General features: G+C 41.1%; 1 protein-coding gene across 1 annotated transcript; it reads left to right on the forward strand.

Annotated features, from left to right (window-relative positions):
- Positions 1-475: 475 nt before the first annotated feature.
- LOC125709404 (collagen alpha-3(VI) chain) lies at positions 476-23401 on the forward strand. Its single transcript, XM_048977774.1, has 13 exons — positions 476-733; positions 4112-4213; positions 8620-9213; positions 9806-10408; positions 12964-13572; positions 13726-14307; positions 14441-15040; positions 15196-15783; positions 16157-16741; positions 17040-17639; positions 21074-21673; positions 21881-22474; positions 23355-23401. The coding sequence occupies exons 2-13, from the start codon at positions 4129-4131 to the stop codon at positions 23399-23401; spliced, it is 6087 nt and encodes a 2028-aa protein (XP_048833731.1). The 5' UTR covers positions 476-733; positions 4112-4128.
- Positions 23402-24242: the final 841 nt, after the last annotated feature.

The raw sequence follows: 24242 nt of genomic DNA on the forward strand, positions 1-24242 counted from the left end.
CTTGTTTTTATCGTATCTTTACTCTTTCAAATCCCATAGTAGCCTCCTGTAGTGCATATAACTGCTAGTTAATGTCAGGCTTTCATTTTTTATGCATGACATTTATTTGTAATAGGATCTGATTGTCAAAACACTAAATAACTCGCGTGACTTGTGATGCATACAGCAGGAACACGAATGTGGTTTCCGATGCTATACTGTCTCCTGACACCTGTAAGATTTTAACGCAAAACGCTGCAGTAAAAATGGAGTCGGAAATTGTAGCTAAGCATCGACTGGATCCCAGCTGCACTGTGAGTCTAATAAAATGTGCACGAAACGCAGGAAGCAGAGTGCCGGGAGCGGGAAAGGGGTAACGGTACTGGTCCCATCTGTGACATCACCTTCACCGCCTGGTCCAGACCAAACATGGCTGGTTGCTATTTAGCCTTCTTCTCTGTTTTTTTTTTTTGAGAGTGGGAGGGGAGGTGGGGAGGAGAGAATTGGAAGAGCTGCAGTTTGTTCTGTCTCTGCTCCAGGCCTTGTACCACAACCCCTCTGCACAGACAGCAGAAGGGCGTCCCGTCTTGCTCTCTAGCCTCGTTCACTGCTCCTTATCTCTGCTCTATCGTTCTCACGTCTCTTTGGGGCATGGCCCCCTGAAGTCGGAATAGCCAGCAGGATAATGACCCTAGAGCGACAACGTTGTTAGTTTGCAGTTTCAAATTGTGGAAGACGACAGTCTAAGCTCAGGGTAAGTAACTCTCTCGTTTCTTATGGTGAAAATGTGCAGACCTTGCAACACGGATGCATGTTTTAAGAAAGGACCTGAAAGATTTTACTAAAAACAAAAGAGATCAGTGGAAGGTAGTGAAATGAGCATACTTTAAAAATACAAACTGGTCATTGAAAAAGAATATACTTTTTAAATGCAGCCCTGCTTTAAAATACACATATATATTGCGACATGCAAAATATGCATGTGCTCTGGGATCATGCATATTCATAATTTTGTCTCTGATCTCTGGAAAACTGTTTCCTCAGCCATGCATTCCAACAGCGAGGTTAACCCTGTATTTGGGGAGGTATTTCTGAACTACACACCTCACTGCTGTAGTCTGCATTTCAACTGCAAAACTGCTCTGAAATTTAATCTCATTCTTTAATATGGGTAATTTCAGGACATTTATGTGTTATGCATTTTGTATTTATGTGGTTGGTGGTGTAGAAAAGTGGATGCATTGCATTTTTTTTCCCTCTTTATATAGTTAGATTTTTAATAAGCTGGTGCAGGTTAAACACTATAAAGGTACAGCTGTGGACTCACGCATGGAAGTGAAAATTGTATCCGTAGATTAAACTCAGGAATTACAGGGTCCATGTAACGGACTGCACTCAAGCTGAAGGGCGGGGATAGCGCATTAATTTAAACCCATTAAAATTATGCAATATATCTATCAAACTATTTCAGCCTTGTGGGATTCACATATTAAACAAGCTAATATTATGCTCATAAAGGGGAAATTCTAAACATCTGCGTATGAGGGCAGTAGAGAGTATCCCTGAATGCATGGAGCTTCACATGTGGTGACATCATGCGGGTCAAATATTATTCACTGGGGTGCTGGGCATCAACTGACTGAAAGTTACACACTCAAACTCTGTGGAGCTCAAAAGTGAGGTAATCAATGAGGAATAAACATTCCTGCAAGGGAACTGTGTCGATGTGGTGATTTTTATTAAAAGAGGATGTTTCGCAGTCCATTCACAGTCCACTGTCATGGCATGACTTGAACATTTGGCCGACTTTGCAGTAATGCTACAAAAGTAATAATAAAGAGATGCTTGGATGTCAAATAAAATAAAAATAACAAAATTTTAACAGATTCCATTCCAGATGAGCTGCCTTGCAAATCTGCTTTCAATTCCCACTTTTCTGTCAATGTCTAAGTTAAGATCTTGGCCATATGAAAACATGATATTTGCACGTTAGACGTGAGCAAACCACTCTGAATAAATGCATACTTTAGGACAATCTCCCTGTCCTCTTTCTGCCAGCTCTTCCTCATCTGGAATGCTTTATATTTAATTTAATATTTATTACTGGGGGCATGAGCACTATAGTGACTTTGGCTATTAAATTTAGAGAAATGTCCATGATGTATAATTTGGCTGATTCCCCTAAGCATGTTGTTCCCCATTTCCAAAAATGTTCGTCGTGGCAAACGGTCCAATCCCAGCTCAGACTGGAGGTAATATTTAAAAGTAATCACTTATGAATAGAAAATATGATACCAGCTGGCATAATGGAAATCAGTTTTCTTTTGCTTTCTGACTGCTTCCATGAATTAGAGTTGAAAAAAAATTGCTTTCATTACTGGTGGGACTCGTGGGAACATAATTTTCATCTAAATTTTGGGATAAAATGTATTTACTAGGAAGATTCCACTGTCAGTCTGGCCTGATGGCAATAGATCATACTAGAAAAGGTAGCTTTCTTACCCGTTTTTTTCAAGCAATGAGAGAAATTTTCTTGTTTAGATAATTGTCAAAAGAATTTCTGCAGGGACAGCAGTTAAGACACAGCTTAAAGATCCCAGATTTAAAAAAACAATCTTTCAGTCCTTGTGATAATGAATTCTGTGACAGTGATGCTGTGAGTCTTGAATGAAATGTGGTTTCCTGTCCTATTGCGTGTTGGATAGAAAACATTAGTCAGTCTGCTATGTGCTGCTATGTGTTCCATGGCCAGCAGGTGGCGGTATCTGCCTATCTATGAGGAACCTTCCCACTGCACACGATCTGGCTCTTCCTCACGGTTGCTAAATAGATAAATCAACATCATAAATTTTTGGAGTGTTGTACCATGTGGGCTGAAATGTGCTCCAGCCTCACCCAAATTTTTGAGTGTGGTATTTTAATAAAAAAATTGCAATATTATTTACTAAAACAGATTTACTACAACGTTTAATTTCAGCTGTAAGTGTGTTTTTGTTTTCTATATATTCTCACACATACCAGAACACATGCTTCATCGAATTAGTGATTACCGGCCTTCAATAAATCGCTAGCTTCTACATCTTTTCTGCTAAATATTAATGACTTTCCGGAATACTTATCTTTTGGCCATTTATACTAGTACACAGATAACTAACCTCAGTGGAATAGGAATACTTAACACTCAGCCTCTATGCAATACTATAAAGAATGTCAGACTGCTATAGTTTGTATGTTACATTACACAGAAAAAGCATGATACTGAGAGATGCATCCATCCATTCAGTCATCCAATCACTTTCCTATGGCTTATCCTGGTCAAGGTAGTGAGAACAAAGGGAAATATTACCTACGTAATGAAGGAATGAAGAAAACTTTCCAGTCTTCTGCACTTCTTAAGGAAATAATTCTTTAAGGTGGAAAAAATTGCTACTGCTAAAGGGAAGACTGACAGTACGGCGACTGATTCCACAGGTGGCTTTATGTGAAGGTTTCCTGTCCTCCCCTGCTTATACCCTCATAGGCTTTATGTGAGGGTGACTGAGAATTTGTGATTTAGGGGTTGGGTAGCAGAAGAACAGAACAAAAACCCCGACCTTCCTTCGTTAGGCCAATATTGCTGCCACTGGGTTCCCTTAGCGGCCATACCAGTCTGAGGCCAGTAGTCCACTGGGCTAAGGAACACTGGGGGTGTTGCGGAGGATTTCGTTAACTTCCAAAAAAATATTTTCAAATTCTTATGACCGCCTGCGCCCATTGTTCCCCCCCGCAACCCCGATGGGGATTAAGCGGTTACGATAATGGATGGATGGAATTCTTACGACCCTTCATGTTCTAACATTCTGATAGCATTTGAAGAGATGGAAACAGTCAAAGTGACAAAATTGTCGATCAATTCAAATTGCCTCTTTTTCAGTCAGTGAAATTTTTGTACAACATAAAGTGGTTCGTGGGCATCAAAAGGCTGGGAGCCCCTAGTATAGGAAACTCTGCAGTGTGCCCAGATACAAAGTGGAAACAGCCATACCTGAGTGGTTCTTAATCCTAACCCTTCTAGCCCAAGACGTTTAGGTCATTGAATCTCATGACCTCTTGTTGGCAAGAAAATCACAAATAATTTCCCCCCTGTTTACAGGTCTTGTTTCCAGTGATATGGAGAGACATTGGTGTTTCTCGCTGTGCGCCTTCATGGGCCTGGCATTCTGCGGCTTGATCTTGAATGTCAAGGCTCAGAGTGGTAAGTCTTCATAATCTCCTGGAGGCCCCAGAGGAACCATCTTGTATTACAGCATCATTGCTTAGGCAACACGTTATGATGCAGAACCATCCAAAGTACACAGACATGCTAAAAATAGCTATTTCAAAGTTTAGCCATCTGTTAATTACATTATTAACGTTCTGTTCCGCAAACTGGTTCATAGATAATTATTTACACTGTATATTTAATGAATCAATTTTTCAATGTGGAAAAGCAGTAAAAAAGGTTGCGTTTGGTCATGACTTTTAGTGGGTTGCAGCAATGGTTCTCTGGAGAACCCTCCAAAAAGAATTGTTCAAGCCTTGTACAACCCTGAAAACCCTTCTAATACGATAAAATCTGCCAACAGGAGTAGGAGCTGTGTTTGTGTTTATTTAGCTTTAAGAAATAATGGAATTGTTTAAGTGAAATTCTTGAATGCTTGTAAAACCAATCAGACTTGACTTGGGCCACTTTTAACCAACTGTCAACAGAGCAATCATCCAGATACGTATGGGGTGCCTTTTGTCATGGTCCTTCGGAGCAGAGTTTTATGTGGAATTACATTTTTACGTGCGAATGACTAGGGAGGGAACTGGAGAAACAAGAAACCGCACAGGCACCTTGCTGCTTAGACATTTGGGATTGACAAAAAAGGTTTTCCAGTGTTGCTATGGAAACTAAACAGAACACACCAATGCATATGAAAGAAAGAAGGAAAGGGGGCTAATGGAAGATATAAAACTGTCCTCTGATTCCATCCCTCCCCCGTCTTGCAGTACACATGTAGAAAAGGAGCAGCACTATTTGTCCAGAATAAATCACTTTTTCCAGCTGCCAGGTGATGGTATCTTTCCACGGTTTATGGTGTTTCTTAGTGAACTTCCCCAAGGAATTTTCTCCAAATTACACAAAAAAAAAAAAAAAAAAACTGGGACGAAAGAATCACACTGGACCCAACAACGACTCTCCACACTGAGCTAAACAAGAGCAGCAACTTTCACATGTTTGATTACTAGATGCACGGCTTCTGCTAAGCATCATGCGTACATATTACATGCTGCCTACAGGCCACACCTCCTTTTAAAATTCTGCAAAGGTAAATCAAATGAAGTTTACCAGCATAATTGCTCATCTTTTTACACACATGTATCATTCTCCGAAACATAAGCTGACACTGCAAAAGGATAAAAGTCAGATTTTAGTTGTATTATATTACATACATCCATAGATCAAGAGCCTATAATAGGAGAGCCAAATGCCTTTATTTTGCCAAGCAGGGATTGTAATTCAGAAGAAATAGCAATTGGACACTATGCATTTGGCTTACACGGTCAGTGAAATTAGCATTGCGCTTTGAAGACACTGAAATCTGTTGGGCATTGTCTTCCCCCCACCCTGCCCTGCCCCGCCCTAACCCATGCTCTCAATGGTTGCCAGAAATGGAGTCGGAGGTCACACAGATGAGAGAAAGTGGGCGTGTCAAGCTAGCTTTCTGCACCGTGTTGAGAAAATGCACAGAAATTTGTGGCCCCATCTTCAGTTCCTGTGGAAACTGGGATCTCTTCATTTTCTGATCCTGATAGGATTTTGTGCAGGGAAGTCGGTATCGCTTTCCTTGAGGGGGCACAAATACAGTGCCTTGAAACTGTATTCATACCCCTTGACCTTTTTCACATTGTGTCACCTTACAAGCACAGACGTAAATGTTTTTTATTGAGATGTTATGTGCTAGACCAACACAAAGAAGGACATGATTGTGAAGTGGAAGGAAAAAGATAAATGGTTTTCAAAAATGTAAGCAAAGAAAAATCTGAACAGAGTGCCTTACATTTGTTTTCAGCCCCCCGTGTCGATACTTTGTAGAGCCACCTTTAGCTGTAATTACAGCTGCAGGTCTTTTGGGGTCTGTCTCTACCAGCTTTGCACATCTAGAGACTGATATTTTTTGCCCATTCTTCACTGCAAAATGAAGAATGTTTATAATTGGACTAAACGGCCATGTCTTGGTAGGTTTGCAATTGCAGCATACTTTTCCTATTTTTGGATGATGGACTGAACAGTGCTCCTTGAGATGTTCAAAGCTTGGGATATTTCTAACCCTAACCCTAACCCTAACCCTAACCCTAACCCTGCTTTAAACTTCACCACAACTTAATCTCTGACCTGTCTGGTGAGTTCCTTGGTCTTCATGATATCGTTGGTTCACTACTGTTCTCTAACAAACCACTGAGGCCTTCACAGAACAGGTGTATTTATGATGAGACTAAATTACACACAGGTGGACTCATCTATCATCTAATTAGGTGACTTCTGAAGGCACCTGATTGCACTGGATTGCTTTAGGGGTATCAGACTACAGGTGGTGGAATACAAATACACTGCACACTTTTCAGATTTTTATTTGCTTATATTTTTTAAAACCATTTATCTTTTTTTGTTCCGTTTCACAATTATATGCTTCTTTGTGTTGCTCTATCACATAAAATCTCAATAAAAAAACATTTAAGTTTGTGGTTGTAAGGTGACAAAATGTGAAAAGTTCAAGGGGTATGAATACTTTTTCAAGGCACTGTACTTAATAGTTGCTACAGAAGTACAAATTATGAACAAGTACAGTAGCTACTTGAGATTAAAGATGCATCACGATTCATTAATAACGAACAAATATGAGATCAGTATTTCACTTTTGTTATTTATGACTTGTTCCTTCAGTAGCTCCTTAGTAGCCCCTTCAATAGCACAGAAAGGTTTGCAGATCTAACAGATATAGTAACAAACATAGTAAACACTTTGGATAAAAGATGGTAAACAACCAGATGATAAGCAAACATGAGATCAGCATTTCACTTGTGTTATTCATTACTTGTTCCTTCAGTTGGTCAGGAAAGTTTGCAGAACTAACAGATATAGCAACAAATATAGTAACTGCATGAGATAAAAGATGCTTCATAATTCATTAACGATGAATGAACATAAAATCAGTATGTAACTAAGACTTACTTTGTGGTTAATTAGTACATAAGTAAGAGCACAATATTATACTATTTCTGTCCCCTCAAGTACAGTGTTGCCTGGAAGTCTATTCAATCCTGCTTCCACATGCAGCTAAAACAGTCCTAACAACCCCATTGCTGACAACTAGTGCCACTTCTGTGCCAGTCTGCATCATTCACTTCCTCTTGACATCTTTCCTCTCTCATTCGCCCAAACAAAGAATCACAGAATCTTGTTAAGGCAACTTATTTAACCGTTTGTTCACAAAAATGTACCCGTTGTGCAACAAACTCTGGGAGGATCACCTATAATAATTTAAAATATTCAAAACTATGCTTGTGCCTTGAAAACTTCACTTTTCTCACCGCAATGAAGAGGAGTTATGAAGTTTAGCCACAGCTAAACAGAAATGTGCTTTGTCACTGTAAAGGAAGGAGCTTCTAACTATGTTCATAACCCACTGCTGCTTCTCTGTCTGAGCACAATGTGCCTTGTGTATATCACCAGCTTGCTTCATAAGTGTACACAAATGTTCCAAATGTCCCACCTATTCAGACAGTGATGACCATCTGAGTCCATTCTTGACATATCAGAAGAGCACGTGACTTGAAATGTAGGATTAGCTTAATGTGATTTCTAGTATTTCATCTCTGCAAGAGCTCATCACATGCTTGATAAACTAAACATGGCATTAATAATAATGTGTTCTGAGCAAATAAAGTTCCACTTGCAGTTAGTGTCACATGTCATGGCAAATGTACCAGATGCATATGTCAGAATGGGCAAGAGGATCATCACTGGTCTTTTAATCACTGTGTTACGTAACATGAGTTTGCATGGAGGGACTGAATTCTAGAGGTTGTGCCCAGTTTACATTGATGAACCTCTTCAGTGACAACAGATGTGTAAATCTTCATTCAATGTCATTTAATTTTTTAAATTAAATTTTGTCCATGTATATGTATATTTATGTACATGCACATTTAGCTTTGGGCAAGAAATTTGTATAGATGCTGAACTAGAAATGGCATAATCATGAAACTGAAACTTGATTGAATTTCTAGGCTATTAAATAGTGTCTAGAATTTCTCAAATTTTAATTCAACATAATTCACAATAAATGAGAATAAATGCCATTTTGTACTAGTACATTACATTACATTGTGCTACTGCATTACATTAAAACATTTTTCAAAATCACACAAACATGCATTATATGTTATTCAAGCTTGTAACAACCTCAGTTCAGTCGCCATGCAGAATGATGTGCTTGTTTTTGTACTGGAGACCGTCTTTCTTGATGGATAAGACGGGATCATGATGTGATGTGGCTGCATGTCGTATCCTCAGCTTTCACATGTTGCATTTTGTCCTCTGTTTTGTTTCTCTCTCTCTCTTTCTCCTTTAAGCTCAAGAGTCGGCTGACCTTGTATTCTTAATTGATGGATCGGAGAGTGTTGGAGTCACCAACTTCCTTCGCATCCGCACTCTGGCTCTGAATGTCATTGAGAGGCTTTTGGTGGGAAAAGACGCGATCCGAGTCGCTGTGGTTCAGTATAGCAACAACCCCCAAACTGAGTTCGAGCTAAATAGATATGAAAGTAGGGCTGAGATTCAACATGCTGTTAAGGGCCTTAGCTTCCTAGGTGGAGCAGAGGCTAATTTGGGGGCAGCTCTGGAGAATGTCGCAGAAAGTTTACTTGGCTCGGAAGCAGGCGGCCGGGCTGAGGAGGGGGTGCCGCAGGCATTGGTTGTTATCAGCGCTGGGCCTTCCAGTGATGACACGAAGAAAGGCATCAGGGCTCTCAAGCAAGCCAATGTGTTTACGTTCAGCGTCGGGATCGGCAGTGTCGATCTTACGGAACTGGAGGCCATAGCGACGGATAAGAGCTTTGTGGCAGCGTCCGATATCACTTCTGCGGCCCAGCTGAGGGACGTGATTCTGTCGTTTGTTAACGGGGTGGCTCAGCGTACCATTGTTTTAGAAACTGATATAACTGAAGGTATGTAACCCAGCAAGAAACCATGTGACCACAATCCAAAGAAATGTGACATCCTTGCATAAATACTATAATTGGATTGGATTTTCTTTTGCATGGAATTGTAACTGAACTTGTTTTAAAATTTAAACTGAATTTCTCATGTATTTGTCTTTTAAAACACATGGAAACTTTGTGGACCTAAAGAATAAATTTTATTGATATAAAAGTAGCGTGAATCATAGATGTGTATATTTGCTATGTCCTATAGCATATAGCCCCAAATGAATTAAATTTATGGGAAAACAGTCCACTTAAATGCACAATATAGTTTTAAGCATACTGACCCTTTTGGCTTTCCAGCTCAGGGCTTAGCAATAGACAGAAATGATATCCAGTGAGTCCAAACAGGACCTGATAATAAACCATATCTCTGATGAACACATATTTAACTTAGCAAAGGACTCAGATCTGCAGGTATTTTTAATAATAACAACTTTATTTCCAGTAGGTTTATCATTAAATCATATTTTATATTTTTAAATTGAGAAATAGTTATGCCAATAAACTGCCATTTTAACTGTGTGATTAACGACTTTGAAATGTTCTTTTTCAGCCCTGGCTGTTGGGAAGAGGGACATAATTTTCCTCATAGATGGGAGTCAAAATATGGGTGGCACGCAATTTATTGCGATCCGCCAGTTCATCATGAGGTTTGTCGATTCCATGCCTATTGGCCGAGACCAAGTGCAAGTGGGTGTGGCCCAGTTCACCACCAGCCCTAAGGCAGAAATACATCTGAACGCATATGGCACGAAGGAGGCCCTCAGTAATGCTGTGAACAGGACTCGGCTGAGAGGAGGGACACCGGAAGTCAATCTAGGAGCAGCCTTGAACTTTGTAAGGACCCAGATGCTAAGACCAGACGCCGGGAGTCGCATCCAGGAAGGAGTGCCTCAGCTACTGCTGGTGCTGTCTGCCAAGAAATCCAGCGACGATGTTACCCAGCCAGTCCAAGACCTCCAGCAAATGGGTGTCCTGATCATGGCTGTGGGCTCCAAAGCGGCAGATGAACAGGAGCTGAAGGCGATTTCCATCAATGAGAATTTAGTCTTCATAGTGAAGGATTTTCGGCAGTTGCTTCGCAATCCAAAATTTATCGTTGCTCCCCTGTCAACGTTATCTGGAGTTGTTGTGACAGAAGTGCCTACAGAAACAGGTAATAATCTGATTACTAAGTGGTTGACCACTAAATGGTTGCCAGGTTTGCGGTTTTCCCACCCAATTGGACTCTTTCGAAAATACAGTTGCTTGTAAATATCAGGTCGCGGATTGTGGGTTTTTGGGCTGCATTCGTAATTTACAGCAGTAGACTGTAAGAGGAAAAACAAATTAATTATTATTAATACAAGTGACTCCTATTACTGAATAATATGGAATCGCCAGTCACCTAAGGGGCTGCCAATTCCCATGCATTTGGCATGACACTCATGTTTTCAGAATTACACAAGCAACCTCTCAGCAAATCTATATTATTACATTATTAACCTAAAACATCTGAAGCACTGGGGTAGTTTTCAAACCCTACAGACTATTTACAAGGCAATAAAACTGTTACATACATGTAAATGTGTGTACAGACTTGTCTCGAATTGAAAATATCACTCCAACCTGCTGATCAAAGTTGGACACAAATCCGTCTACCTGATGCCATTGAGTCTAAGTCTAGTTTTAAGATGTTGAACATTCGAATGTTATCAGCATGCAAGATACTGATTAATTTCTTTGACATATAGTATACTGGGATTTCAAATATCGGGCTAGTTTCAGCTTCCAATGGGCGGATTTTAAGCAGACCTTGGACTGGATATTTTTGCTGGACCTGGGATCACTGGTTAACCCAGCTAACTGTGAAATCCTGCTTTGTGTTACACAACGTCGGACAGGCTGTTCATAGGAAGTTACTCCTATACCATATTTTGCGTTGCTGTTCCCCCAGTATGCCTTGTTTTTTTTTTTTTTGATCTTTGGAACTTTACTAGCTAATTCGGGAAAAATAGCTTCAAAATATTCTTTCAGGGCTATTTATTTTCCCAAAAGGTATCGGTAAGGTGTCTGTATTTTTGCTTCCGCTTTTTATGTGCTGTGTTTGTAAATCGCTCGAGGAAAAACATACTTTTTCCCACTATTATATAACTGAAATAACGTAAAAACATTAGAATTTGCTCATATTGACCTTTTTTTTTTAGTTATTACTCTTGCTGACTCTTTGTCCCTAAACTACGAGGTGTGAATGAGACATTAACGTTTTATATTTTTATACTGTTAAGATTTTCGATTGTTTTTCCCTTAAAATAAACAAAGTTTTAGCATGCTGAATGTGAAATAAATCATTTAAGGCGCGCTGGTGGCCCTGTGCTTGAGAAGGGAAAATAATTTTAGAACATTTAAAAACTCAGTTTGTTTAGAAACTATTCGTAATATTTAGGGAAGATGTATTCAGTGGAAGTTTGCTCAGTCATTTGTATGTTATTTGTGGCTTGAGTTTTAAATATGTATAGCATTAGTCAAAAGTCTGGACACACATACCCATACAAAGGTTTATTTGTACTATTCTCATTAAAAAAAAAAAAAAAGCAAAACTATAAAGTAACATATTTGGATTATGCACTGAGCCAAAAAGTCAACAATCATTTGCTGTGGGGGGCAGCTCTGTGGGTTGGAACTCAGAGGGTTTCCAGTTCAAATTCCATAGTCTACAGACTTATGCCATCATTCGTCCCTTGAGCTCAGGGACTGGCTGGCCCTCCTGTCTCCTCTATGGCGGTTCCATAAGCTGCCCCCCTAGGATGCTTTTTCGCTGTCCCGAAGGAGGTTACACATATATTCTCAGCACAAATTGGTCATTTTTTCATTCATTCTCTGGTAAAACTGGTGAAATTAGTGCACATTAATATAAAACTCTTACTAGGCTGCTGGAACTATGTGTGATTAAATGAAAATAATCAACACCTGGACCAATAAGAAAATAGTGTTTACCAAAGCAGTGGTATAAGAACGGTATAAACAGATGTATAATATAGTATTAAAACATCATCTGTTGACAGTCATAAGGCATTTTACTGTTGATTATAATTCTTCATAAGCTCTAGTTAAGCTGGCATTTATAATGCACTAAAGATACCATCATAATGCATTATAATAGTTTGTAAAAGAATTAAGAGTGCTTTTTGCTGCATTATGAAGGTATATATAGGGCAGTATAGATGAGAGCTTCATAAAACATTCATAATGCATAATAAGCATGGCTAAAATAAATCTATCCATTCATCCATCCATTTTCTGTAACCATTTGTCCTACTCAGGGTTGTGGGGGGGTCTGGATCCTATCCGGGAAGCTAGGCGCGCAAAGCAGGGAATGGTTATAATGTGTTGTGTTCTTTTTTTTATAACCATTTAATAATTCTTAATGATTGCATTATAATGTGCTATGAATCTATTCATAGATACTTACAGACTTGGAATTCATAAAATGTGTTCCCAGAATTTCTTCAATTCTCAGTAAGGCACTGGTATCTTGTTGGATGGATAAAAGAACAAATTTGGTTGCAAAACCTCTCTTAGGTGCACCTCAGCCATTCCATGTATTAACTCAATTAACAATAAATCAATATATACTATGATGTGTGAAATCATGCAGTGGTTGAGTTTAATAAATTTATGTGGCTTTGAACTTAATGCATTGATGAGTTGTGAATTGATTTGTCTTCACAGTCACTGAAATAACCACAGTGCAGACCCAGCGAGTTGTCAGGGATATCGTATTTCTTGTGGACGGCTCCAACTATGTTGGCAATACCAACCTGCAATTTGTGCGTGAGTTCATCACAAGTGTGGTCAACCATCTCGACGTCCGGCCTGACAGGGTGCAAATAGCCCTGATGCAGTTTGCAGGGGACCAGCGCACAGAGTTCTACCTGAACACCCACTCTAATAAGCAGGATGTCCTGAATGGAATTGCCCAGCTACGTCTGATGGGCGGATCGCGGCTAAACACAGGAGCAGCAATGGAATATGCTTTGCAAAACCACTTCCAGCCCTCAGCCGGATCCAGGAGGAGACAAGGTGTCCAGCAGGTGCTTGTACTAATCACTGGAGGAGAAGCTCAAGATGCAGTAAAACAGGTTGCTGACAAATTAGCCCTGGCTGGAGTTCTGACCTTCGCTGTTGGTGCAGGCCCAGTGGATCAAGCTTTTCTTCAGACAGTCGCCTTTGTTCCTGACCTGGCATACTATCGGAGCAGTTTTCCTAGTCTGCCAAATGTTGTTACAGAGATCATGAAACCTTTGATAACAGTAGTGGGGGACACAAAAACCGAGGAAGGTGAGTTTTGTGACACTCATATTTTCATTTATTTTGATGGTGCATTGAAATTATTCAGGTAAATTTTTATTCTGTAATCTAGAATCAGAGTGTGTTGATATGGACAAATATGATCTATTTAAACAATACTTTTTTCTCTCCTTTCGGAAAAAGGAGAAGAGAGGGATGTTGCCTTCCTGATTGATGGATCGGATGCTGTTGCAAGTGATTTTCCCCATATTAAGGACTTCATTTTGAAAGTTATCGAACCTCTACATGTTGGAATTAACAAGGTCCGGATTTCTGTGGTCCAGTATAGTGAAAACCCCAAATTGAGCTTTTACTTGAATACATATCCCACAAAAGAGGAAGTCATTAGTGCAATCAATGGGCTAACACTGGCTGGAGGCCGAAGTTTGAACACTGGGGAAGCCTTGTCTTTTATGAAGGACATAGTATTCTCATCTGAATATGGCAGCAGAATTTCAGAAAATGTTCCTCAGTTTTTGATAGTTCTAACTGGTGGGAGGTCACAGGATAATGTGAGAGACCCAGCTATAGCCCTAAAGACAAAAGGGGTTGTGCCTTTTGGAGTTGGTGTGAAGAACGCAGATCGGCGTCAGATAGAAGCTATCTCCCACAACCCGACATTTGCATTCAATGTGAAGGACTTCAGCCAACTGAACACAGTTCATCAGCGACTTGGAAGTTATGTCAGCCTTCCCAAAGAAAGTCTAGCAGCTGTTCTTCAACAAGGTAGGATACATTGGTTTTCATTCTTTGCTGCACAATGGCATAAATATATCATTTAATTCTTTTCTTGTTCAAAATGGCTTTGCCATGTTGATATGCTGATGTTTTCTGGATTCCCCTGTTCATCCTGCTTCAGCCTATGTGGAAGATGTTAAAAAAGATGTTGTTTTCCTGGTGGATGGGTCTGATGGGACCAGAAACGGATTTTCAGCTGTACAGGACTTTGTTCAGACAGTTGTGGAAAAACTCAATGTGGAGGGAGACAAAGATAGAGTTTCTGTGGTTCAGTACAGCCAAGAACCAGAGGTTAATTTCTATTTGAACACATTCCCAACAAAAGGAGATGTTCTTGATGCTATCAGAAATCTGAGACACAAGGGAGGACGAGCCGTGAACACTGGAGCGGCTCTCCAGTTTGTTAGGGACAACATCTTTACTGCTTCTTCTGGCAGCAGGCGCCTGGAGGGTGTTCCTCAGATATTGATTCTGTTGAGTGGTGGAAGGTCAGAAGATGACATTAGAGGTCCGGTAAGAAATATGAAGGAAATGGGAATTTTTTTGTTAAGTATTGGCACAAGAAATGCTGACACACTGGAGTTGCAAACAATATCCCACGATCCGAAATATACAGTTTCTCTTATTGATTTTGATACCCTTCCTGCTGTTCAACAAGAGATTATATTTTGGATAAATGAAGCTTCTCATCATATACCAAAACCAACAAGTAAAGTTATTGGTAAGAAAATACTATGTTTTACAAATAATTGTTATAAGATCATTATATGACATTTTTGATCTTGTTATTTCCAACAAATTTTTTATCTAAAATTTCTTTATTTTTTGTACATAGATAGTAATGACATTATTAATATGTCTTATAATTTATTACAGAATCGGCAAGAAAGGATGTGGTCTTTCTTCTTGATGGATCTGATAATACTAGAAATACATTTGAGGGAATCCGTAGATTTGTTCAAAGAATAGTGGAGAACCTTAATGTGGATGATGGTAGCGATCAAGTTGCAGTTGTCCAGTACAGCAAAGATGCTGAAATCAATTTCGACCTCAAGTCATTTTCATCTAAAAATGAATTGCTGAATTCATTAAAGTCCATTGTACACAAGGGTGGACGAGATGTGAAAATGGGAGCAGCTCTTGAATATGTTAGGGAAAGTGTCTTCTCTGCCTCTTCTGGTAGCAGACATGCAGACGGTGTTCCTCAGATGTTGTTGGTCCTCAGTGGAGGCCGCTCCAGTGATGATATCAGGCATCCAGCACAAGCACTCCGAGAGAGTAAAATCAAGGTCTTTGGTATTGGAATGAGAAAGGCTGACGTGCTGGAGTTACAGACTGTAGCTTCCACACCGGGTTTTGCTTTTTCTGTGTCTGATGCTGAGAGTCTTGAAAATATCCAACCAAAAGTATCCTCACTCTTAAATGATCCGCAAGAAAGGCTACCCACAGCACCAACCCTCTTAGGTAAGAATTATGATTTGAGAAAACCAAGTAATCTATAAGGTCTTAAAATTGACATAGTTTTCATGTTAACACTTTGTATGCTTTTCTAATATTTATGGCATTTATAGTATATTTATCATGTCTGTATTATCTGTATTATTTCATTCTTTGAAGATGGATTTTGGAAAAATTTAAGTACATTTGATTGTTTTACTTAATTAAAGTACAATTATTTATGAAAACTTTAACCAAGGCATGTTATTATGTATATGCACATATGGATAAATCTTGTGCTTCTTGACTACTGAGTGAAAAATGCATGATATATGATTACATCTGCTGTATTTATGTTCAGTAAATATTCCATGACCTATTTTGATGTTTATAATTCAAGGCTCCAGGTTGGAAAGGGACATTGTGTTCCTTATTGATGGATCAGATGACTCTAGAAATAGATATAATGCAATACGTACATTTATGATGAATATAATTGGAAAACTGGATGTGGACCAGAAGCAAGATCAAGTTGCTGTTGTCCAGTACAGTAACACTGCAGCCACTGAATTCTACCTAAATACTCACGCAACTAAAGAGTCTATACTCAATGCTGTCAGATCCCTCAAACCCAAGGGTGGGAGACCTCAGTACACTGGAACAGCGCTCCAGTTTGTTAAGGACAGGATGTTTCTCCCATCGGCTGGGAGCCGACGTTCTGAAGGTGCACAGCAGATCCTAGTGTTGGTGGTTAGTGGTAGATCACGTGACTCTCCCAGAGGACCTGCAGAAGCACTGAAGAGCTCAGGCGTGGTGACGTTTGCTCTTGGGTCTGGAATGACTGATCCCATTGAACTGCAGAGCATCTCATTCCAACCTGACTATGCGTATTTCTTATCTGATTTCAACAAACTGCCAGAAATTGAGCAAAATATAGAAGCAAAATTTGCTCGGTCAAAATTATTGGAAGAGAAAGTGTTCATAGGTAAGAAAATGCATCTATTCATTTATTTTTAAGTTTATTATATTGACTGACTTGATGAGCCTAGGGTCTATTTCAGCAAGCAAAGGCCAGGAGGATAGGGACAGCTTGGAGGGGATGCCAATTAAGTAAAATTGATGTATTTTATTTTAAGGAAAAGACACTAGTTTTAAAGTCTTGATTAGTGACTAAAAAGACAAGAGAGGGTGGTTCAAATTCAAAATGAATATTGTGTTGTCAGTGACTAAATGTAAATTAACATAACCACATTGAATAATAATATTTCTTACATGTCTTGCAGAGGGAGATGAAAGAATAAAAAGGGATATTGTTTTTCTTTTGGATGGCTCTGATAATAACAGAAATGGATTTACAGCAATGCGTACCTTTGTTCGTAATGTTGTAGAGAGTCTCAATGTGGAGGAAAATAAAGACAGAGTGGCTCTAGTCCAGTTTAGTAATGTTGCAGTGGCAAATTTTTATCTAAATTCATTCTTCAAAAAGGAAAATGTATTACGATCAATACAAGGACTTTCACAAAGAGGAGGAAGAGCTCAGCACGTTGGGGCGGCACTCCAGTTTATAAAGGACAACATATTTACTACCCCTTCTGGCAGCAGACGCCTGGAGGGGGTTCCACAGATGTTGATTCTGTTGAGTGCTGGAAAGTCCACTGACAATGTAGATGCAGCTGCTGCTGCCTTAAAAGAGCTGGGGGTCTTCACATTTGGAATTGGATCGAAAAATGCAGATACCAGAGAGCTGCAGAAAATATCCTACGAAGCTAGATATGCTCAATCTGTCTCAGACTTCAATGAGCTCCCAAGGATACAAGAAAAACTTCTGTCTTCTCTAGATGCAGTTGTAACTAGCGTATCAACAGAAGGACCAACAGTCATAGGTATGAGAAGGGTTTTGCCATCAAAGCTAGTCTGCCATGTTAAATGTAGTCTTATGGATTTCTCAGGAGTGCATGCCTTCTTTGAAATCAGTAGCTCATTTCAGCAAGCATAATGCTCGAAAGCTAACTGCTTCTATCTCTTACAAAATATGGCCTGGATCCACTTCTCTAATTCACTTGCTGTCTTTTCTCCATTTTTCGAATAGTGGACCGTGGCGTTACAGGAAAGGATGTTGTCTTCCTGCTGGATGGTTCTGATGGCACTAGAAATGGATTCCCAGCAATGCGAGACTTTGTTCAAAGAGTAGTGGATAAACTGAAGCTGGAGGAAAAGCAAGACAGAGTCTCAGTGGTGCAATATAGCGGAGACCCTACACCTCATTTCTATTTGAACACATACCAAAGGAAAGGAGATATCCTTGATGCTGTTAGAAATCTGAGACACAAGGGAGGACGAGCCGTGAACACTGGAGCGGCTCTCCAGTTTATTAGAGACAACATCTTGACCGTTCCTTCTGGCAGCAGGCGCCTGGAGGGTGTTCCTCAGATTTTGATTCTGTTGAGCGGCGCAAAGTCCACTGACAATGTAGATGCACCCGCTGCTGCTCTGAAAGAGCTTGGGGTCTTGACTTTTGGAATTGGAAGCAGGAACGCGGATAGCCGAGAACTGCAGAAAATATCCTATGAACCTAGATATGCTCAGTCTGTCTCAGACTTCAACGAGCTCCCAAGGATGCAAGAACAGCTTCTGTCTTCTGTAGATGCGGTTGTAACTAGCGTATCAACAGAAGGACCAACAGTCATAGGTATGAGAAGGGTTTTGCCTTCCAAGGTAGTCTGCCATGTTAAATGTAGTCTTATGGGATTTCTCAGGAGTGCATGCCTTCTTTGAAATCAGTAGCTCATTTCAGCAAGCATGATGCTCGAAAGCTAACTGCTTTTATCTCTTACAAAACATGGCCTGGATCCACTTCTCTCATTCACTTGCTGTGTTTTCTCCATTTTTTGAATAGTGGACCGTGGCGTTACAGGAAAGGATGTTGTCTTCCTGCTGGATGGTTCTGATGGCACTAGAAATGGATTCCCAGCAATGCGAGACTTTGTTCAAAGAGTAGTGGATAAACTGAAGCTGGAGGAAAAGCAAGACAGAGTCTCAGTGGTGCAATATAGCGGAGACCCTACAGCTCATTTCTATTTGAACACATACCAAAGGAAAGGAGATATCCTTGATGCTGTTAGAAATCTGAGACACAAGGGAGGACGAGCCGTGAACACTGGAGCGGCTCTCCAGTTTATTAGAGACAACATCTTGACTGCTCCTTCTGGCAGCAGGCGTCTGGAGGGTGTTCCTCAGATATTGATTCTGTTGAGCGGCGCAAAGTCCACTGACAATGTAGATGCACCCGCTGCTGCTCTGAAAGAGCTTGGGGTCTTGACTTTTGGAATTGGAAGCAGGAATGCGGATAGCCAAGAACTGCAGAAAATATCCTATAAACCTAGATATGCTCAGTCTGTCTCAGACTTCAACGAGCTCCCAAGGATGCAAGAACAGCTTCTGTCTTCTGTAGATGCGGTTGTAACTAGCGTATCAACAGAAGGACCAACAGTCATAGGTATGAAAAGGGTTTTGCCATCAAAGCTAGTCTGCCATGTTAAATGTAGTCTCATGGGATTTCTCAGGAGTGCATGCCTTCTTTGAAATCAGTAGCTCATTTCAGCAAGCATAATGCTCGAAAGCTAACTGCTTCTATCTCTTACAAAACATGGCCTGGATCCACTTCTCTCATTCACTTGCTGTGTTTTCTCCATTTTTCGATTAGTGGACCGTGGCGTTACAGGAAAGGATGTTGTCTTCCTGCTGGATGGTTCTGATGGCACTAGAAATGGATTCCCAGCAATGCGAGACTTTGTTCAAAGAGTAGTGGATAAACTGAAGCTGGAGGAAAAGCAAGACAGAGTCTCAGTGGTGCAATATAGCGGAGACCCTACAGCTCATTTCTATTTGAACACATACCAAAGGAAAGGAGATATCCTTGATGATGTTAGAAATCTGAGACACAAGGGAGGACGAGCCGTGAACACTGGAGCGGCTCTCCAGTTTATTAGAGACAACATCTTGACCGCTCCTTCTGGCAGCAGGCGCCTGGAGGGTGTTCCTCAGATTTTGATTCTGTTGAGCGGCGCAAAGTCCACTGACAATGTAGATGCACCCGCTGCTGCTCTGAAAGAGCTTGGGGTCTTGACTTTTGGAATTGGAAGCAGGAATGCGGATAGCCAAGAACTGCAGAAAATATCCTATGAACCTAGATATGCTCAGTCTGTCTCAGACTTCAACGAGCTCCCAAGGATGCAAGAACAGCTTCTGTCTTCTGTAGATGCGGTTGTAACTAGTGTATCAACAGAAGGACCAACAGTCATAGGTATGAAAAGGGTTTTGCCATCAAAGCTAGTCTGCCATGTTAAATGTAGTCTAATGGGATTTCTCAGGAGTGCATGCCTTCTTTGAAATCAGTAGCTCCTTTCAGCAAGCATAATGCTCGAAAGCTAACTGCTTCTATCTCTTACAAAACATGACCTGGATCCACTTCTCTCATTCACTTGCTGTGTTTTCTCCATTTTTCGATTAGTGGACCGTGGCGTTACAGGAAAGGATGTTGTCTTCCTGCTGGATGGTTCTGATGGCACTAGAAATGGATTCCCAGCAATGCGAGACTTTGTTCAAAGAGTTGTGGATAAACTGAAGCTGGAGGAAAAGCAAGACAGAGTCTCAGTGGTGCAATATAGCGGAGACCCTACAGCTCATTTCTATTTGAACACATACCAAAGGAAAGGAGATATCCTTGATGCTGTTAGAAATCTGAGACACAAGGGAGGACGAGCCGTGAACACTGGAGCGGCTCTCCAATTTATTAGAGACAACATCTTGACCGCTCCTTCTGGCAGCAGGCGTCTGGAGGGTGTTCCTCAGATTTTGATTCTGTTGAGCGGCGCAAAGTCCACTGACAATGTAGATGCACCCGCTGCTGCTCTGAAAGAGCTTGGGGTCTTGACTTTTGGAATTGGAAGCAGGAATGCGGATAACCAAGAACTGCAGAAAATATCCTATGAACCTAGATATGCTCAGTCTGTCTCAGACTTCAACGAGCTCCCAAGGATGCAAGAACAGCTTCTGTCTTCTGTAGATGCGGTTGTAACTAGTATATCAACAGAAGGACCAACAGTCATAGGTATGAGAAGGGTTTTGCCATCAAAGCTAGTCTGCCATGTTAAATGTAGTCTTATGGGATTTCTCAGGAGTGCATGCCTTCTTTGAAATCAGTAGCTCCTTTCAGCAAGCACAATGCTCGAAAGATAACTGCTTCTATCTCTTACAAAACATGGCCTGGATCCACTTCTCTCATTCACTTGCTGTGTTTTCTCCTTTTTTCGAATAGTGGACCGTGGCGTTACAGGAAAGGATGTTGTCTTGCTGCTGGATGGTTCTGATGGCACTAGAAATGGATTCCCAGCAATGCGAGACTTTGTTCAAAGAGTAGTGGATAAACTGAAGCTGGAGGAAAAGCAAGACAGAGTCTCAGTGGTCCAATATAGCGGAGACCCTACAGCTCATTTCTATTTGAACACATACCAAAGGAAAGGAGATATCCTTGATGCTGTTAGAAATCTGAGACACAAGGGAGGACGAGCCGTGAACACTGGAGCGGCTCTCCAGTTTATTAGAGACAACATCTTGACCGCTCCTTCTGGCAGCAGGCGCCTGGAGGGTGTTCCTCAGATTTTGATTCTGTTGAGCGGCGCAAAGACCACTGACAATGTAGATGCACCCGCTGCTGCTCTGAAAGAGCTTGGGGTCTTGACTTTTGGAATTGGAAGCAGGAATGCGGATAGCCAAGAACTGCAGAAAATATCCTATGAACCTAGATATGCTCAGTCTGTCTCAGACTTCAACGAGCTCCCAAGGATGCAAGAACAGCTTCTGTCTTCTGTAGATGCGGTTGTAACTAGTGTATCAACAGAAGGACCAACAGTCATAGGTATGAAAAGGGTTTTGCCATCAAAGCTAGTCTGCCATGTTAAATGTAGTCTAATGGGATTTCTCAGGAGTGCATGCCTTCTTTGAAATCAGTAGCTCCTTTCAGCAAGCATAATGCTCGAAAGCTAACTGCTTCTATCTCTTACAAAACATGGCCTGGATCCACTTCTCTCATTCACTTGCTGTGTTTTCTCCATTTTTCGATTAGTGGACCGTGGCGTTACTGGAAAGGATGTTGTCTTCCTGCTGGATGGTTCTGATGGCACTAGAAATGGATTCCCAGCAATGCGAGACTTTGTTCAAAGAGTTGTGGATAAACTGAAGCTGGAGGAAAAGCAAGACAGAGTCTCAGTGGTGCAATATAGCGGAGACCCTACAGCTCATTTCTATTTGAACACATACCAAAGGAAAGGAGATATCCTTGATGCTGTTAGAAATCTGAGACACAAGGGAGGACGAGCCGTGAACACTGGAGCGGCTCTCCAGTTTATTAGAGACAACATCTTGACCGCTCCTTCTGGCAGCAGGCGTCTGGAGGGTGTTCCTCAGATTTTGATTCTGTTGAGCGGCGCAAAGTCCACTGACAATGTAGATGCACCCGCTGCTGCTCTGAAAGAGCTTGGGGTCTTGACTTTTGGAATTGGAAGCAGGAACGCGGATAGCCGAGAACTGCAGAAAATATCCTATGAACCTAGATATGCTCAGTCTGTCTCAGACTTCAACGAGCTCCCAAGGATGCAAGAACAGCTTCTGTCTTCTGTAGATGCGGTTGTAACTAGTATATCAACAGAAGGACCAACAGTCATAGGTATGAGAAGGGTTTTGCCATCAAAGCTAGTCTGCCATGTTAAATGTAGTCTCATGGGATTTCTCAGGAGTGCATGCCTTCTTTGAAATCAGTAGCTCCTTTCAGCAAGCACAATGCTCGAAAGATAACTGCTTCTATCTCTTACAAAACATGGCCTGGATCCACTTCTCTCATTCACTTGCTGTGTTTTCTCCTTTTTTCGAATAGTGGACCGTGGCGTTACAGGAAAGGATGTTGTCTTGCTGCTGGATGGTTCTGATGGCACTAGAAATGGATTCCCAGCAATGCGAGACTTTGTTCAAAGAGTAGTGGATAAACTGAAGCTGGAGGAAAAGCAAGACAGAGTCTCAGTGGTCCAATATAGCGGAGACCCTACAGCTCATTTCTATTTGAACACATACCAAAGGAAAGGAGATATCCTTGATGCTGTTAGAAATCTGAGACACAAGGGAGGACGAGCCGTGAACACTGGAGCGGCTCTCCAGTTTATTAGAGACAACATCTTGACCGCTCCTTCTGGCAGCAGGCGCCTGGAGGGTGTTCCTCAGATTTTGATTCTGTTGAGCGGCGCAAAGTCCACTGACAATGTAGATGCACCCGCTGCTGCTCTGAAAGAGCTTGGGGTCTTGACTTTTGGAATTGGAAGCAGGAATGCGGATAGCCAAGAACTGCAGAAAATATCCTATGAACCTAGATATGCTCAGTCTGTCTCAGACTTCAACGAGCTCCCAAGGATGCAAGAACAGCTTCTGTCTTCTGTAGATGCGGTTGTAACTAGTGTATCAACAGAAGGACCAACAGTCATAGGTATGAAAAGGGTTTTGCCATCAAAGCTAGTCTGCCATGTTAAATGTAGTCTAATGGGATTTCTCAGGAGTGCATGCCTTCTTTGAAATCAGTAGCTCATTTCAGCAAGCATGATGCTCGAAAGCTAACTGCTTCTATCTCTTACAAAACATGGCCTGGATCCACTTCTCTCATTCACTTGCTGTGTTTTCTCCATTTTTCGATTAGTGGACCGTGGCGTTACAGGAAAGGATGTTGTCTTCCTGCTGGATGGTTCTGATGGCACTAGAAATGGATTCCCAGCAATGCGAGACTTTGTTCAAAGAGTAGTGGATAAACTGAAGCTGGAGGAAAAGCAAGACAGAGTCTCAGTGGTGCAATATAGCGGAGACCCTACAGCTCATTTCTATTTGAACACATACCAAAGGAAAGGAGATATCCTTGATGCTGTTAGAAATCTGAGACACAAGGGAGGACGAGCCGTGAACACTGGAGCGGCTCTCCAGTTTATTAGAGACAACATCTTGACCGCTCCTTCTGGCAGCAGGCGCCTGGAGGGTGTTCCTCAGATTTTGATTCTGTTGAGCGGCGCAAAGTCCACTGACAATGTAGATGCACCTGCTGCTGCTCTGAAAGAGCTTGGGGTCTTGACTTTTGGAATTGGAAGCAGGAATGCGGATAGCCAAGAACTGCAGAAAATATCCTATGAACCTAGATATGCTCAGTCTGTCTCAGACTTCAACGAGCTCCCAAGGATGCAAGAACAGCTTCTGTCTTCTGTAGATGCGGTTGTAACTAGTGTATCAACAGAAGGACCAACAGTCATAGGTATGAAAAGGGTTTTGCCATCAAAGCTAGTCTGCCATGTTAAATGTAGTCTAATGGGATTTCTCAGGAGTGCATGCCTTCTTTGAAATCAGTAGCTCCTTTCAGCAAGCATAATGCTCGAAAGCTAACTGCTTCTATCTCTTACAAA

This window comes from Brienomyrus brachyistius, chromosome 16 (genome assembly GCF_023856365.1).
Source record: "Brienomyrus brachyistius isolate T26 chromosome 16, BBRACH_0.4, whole genome shotgun sequence".
Taxonomy (NCBI): Eukaryota; Metazoa; Chordata; class Actinopteri; order Osteoglossiformes; family Mormyridae; genus Brienomyrus; species Brienomyrus brachyistius.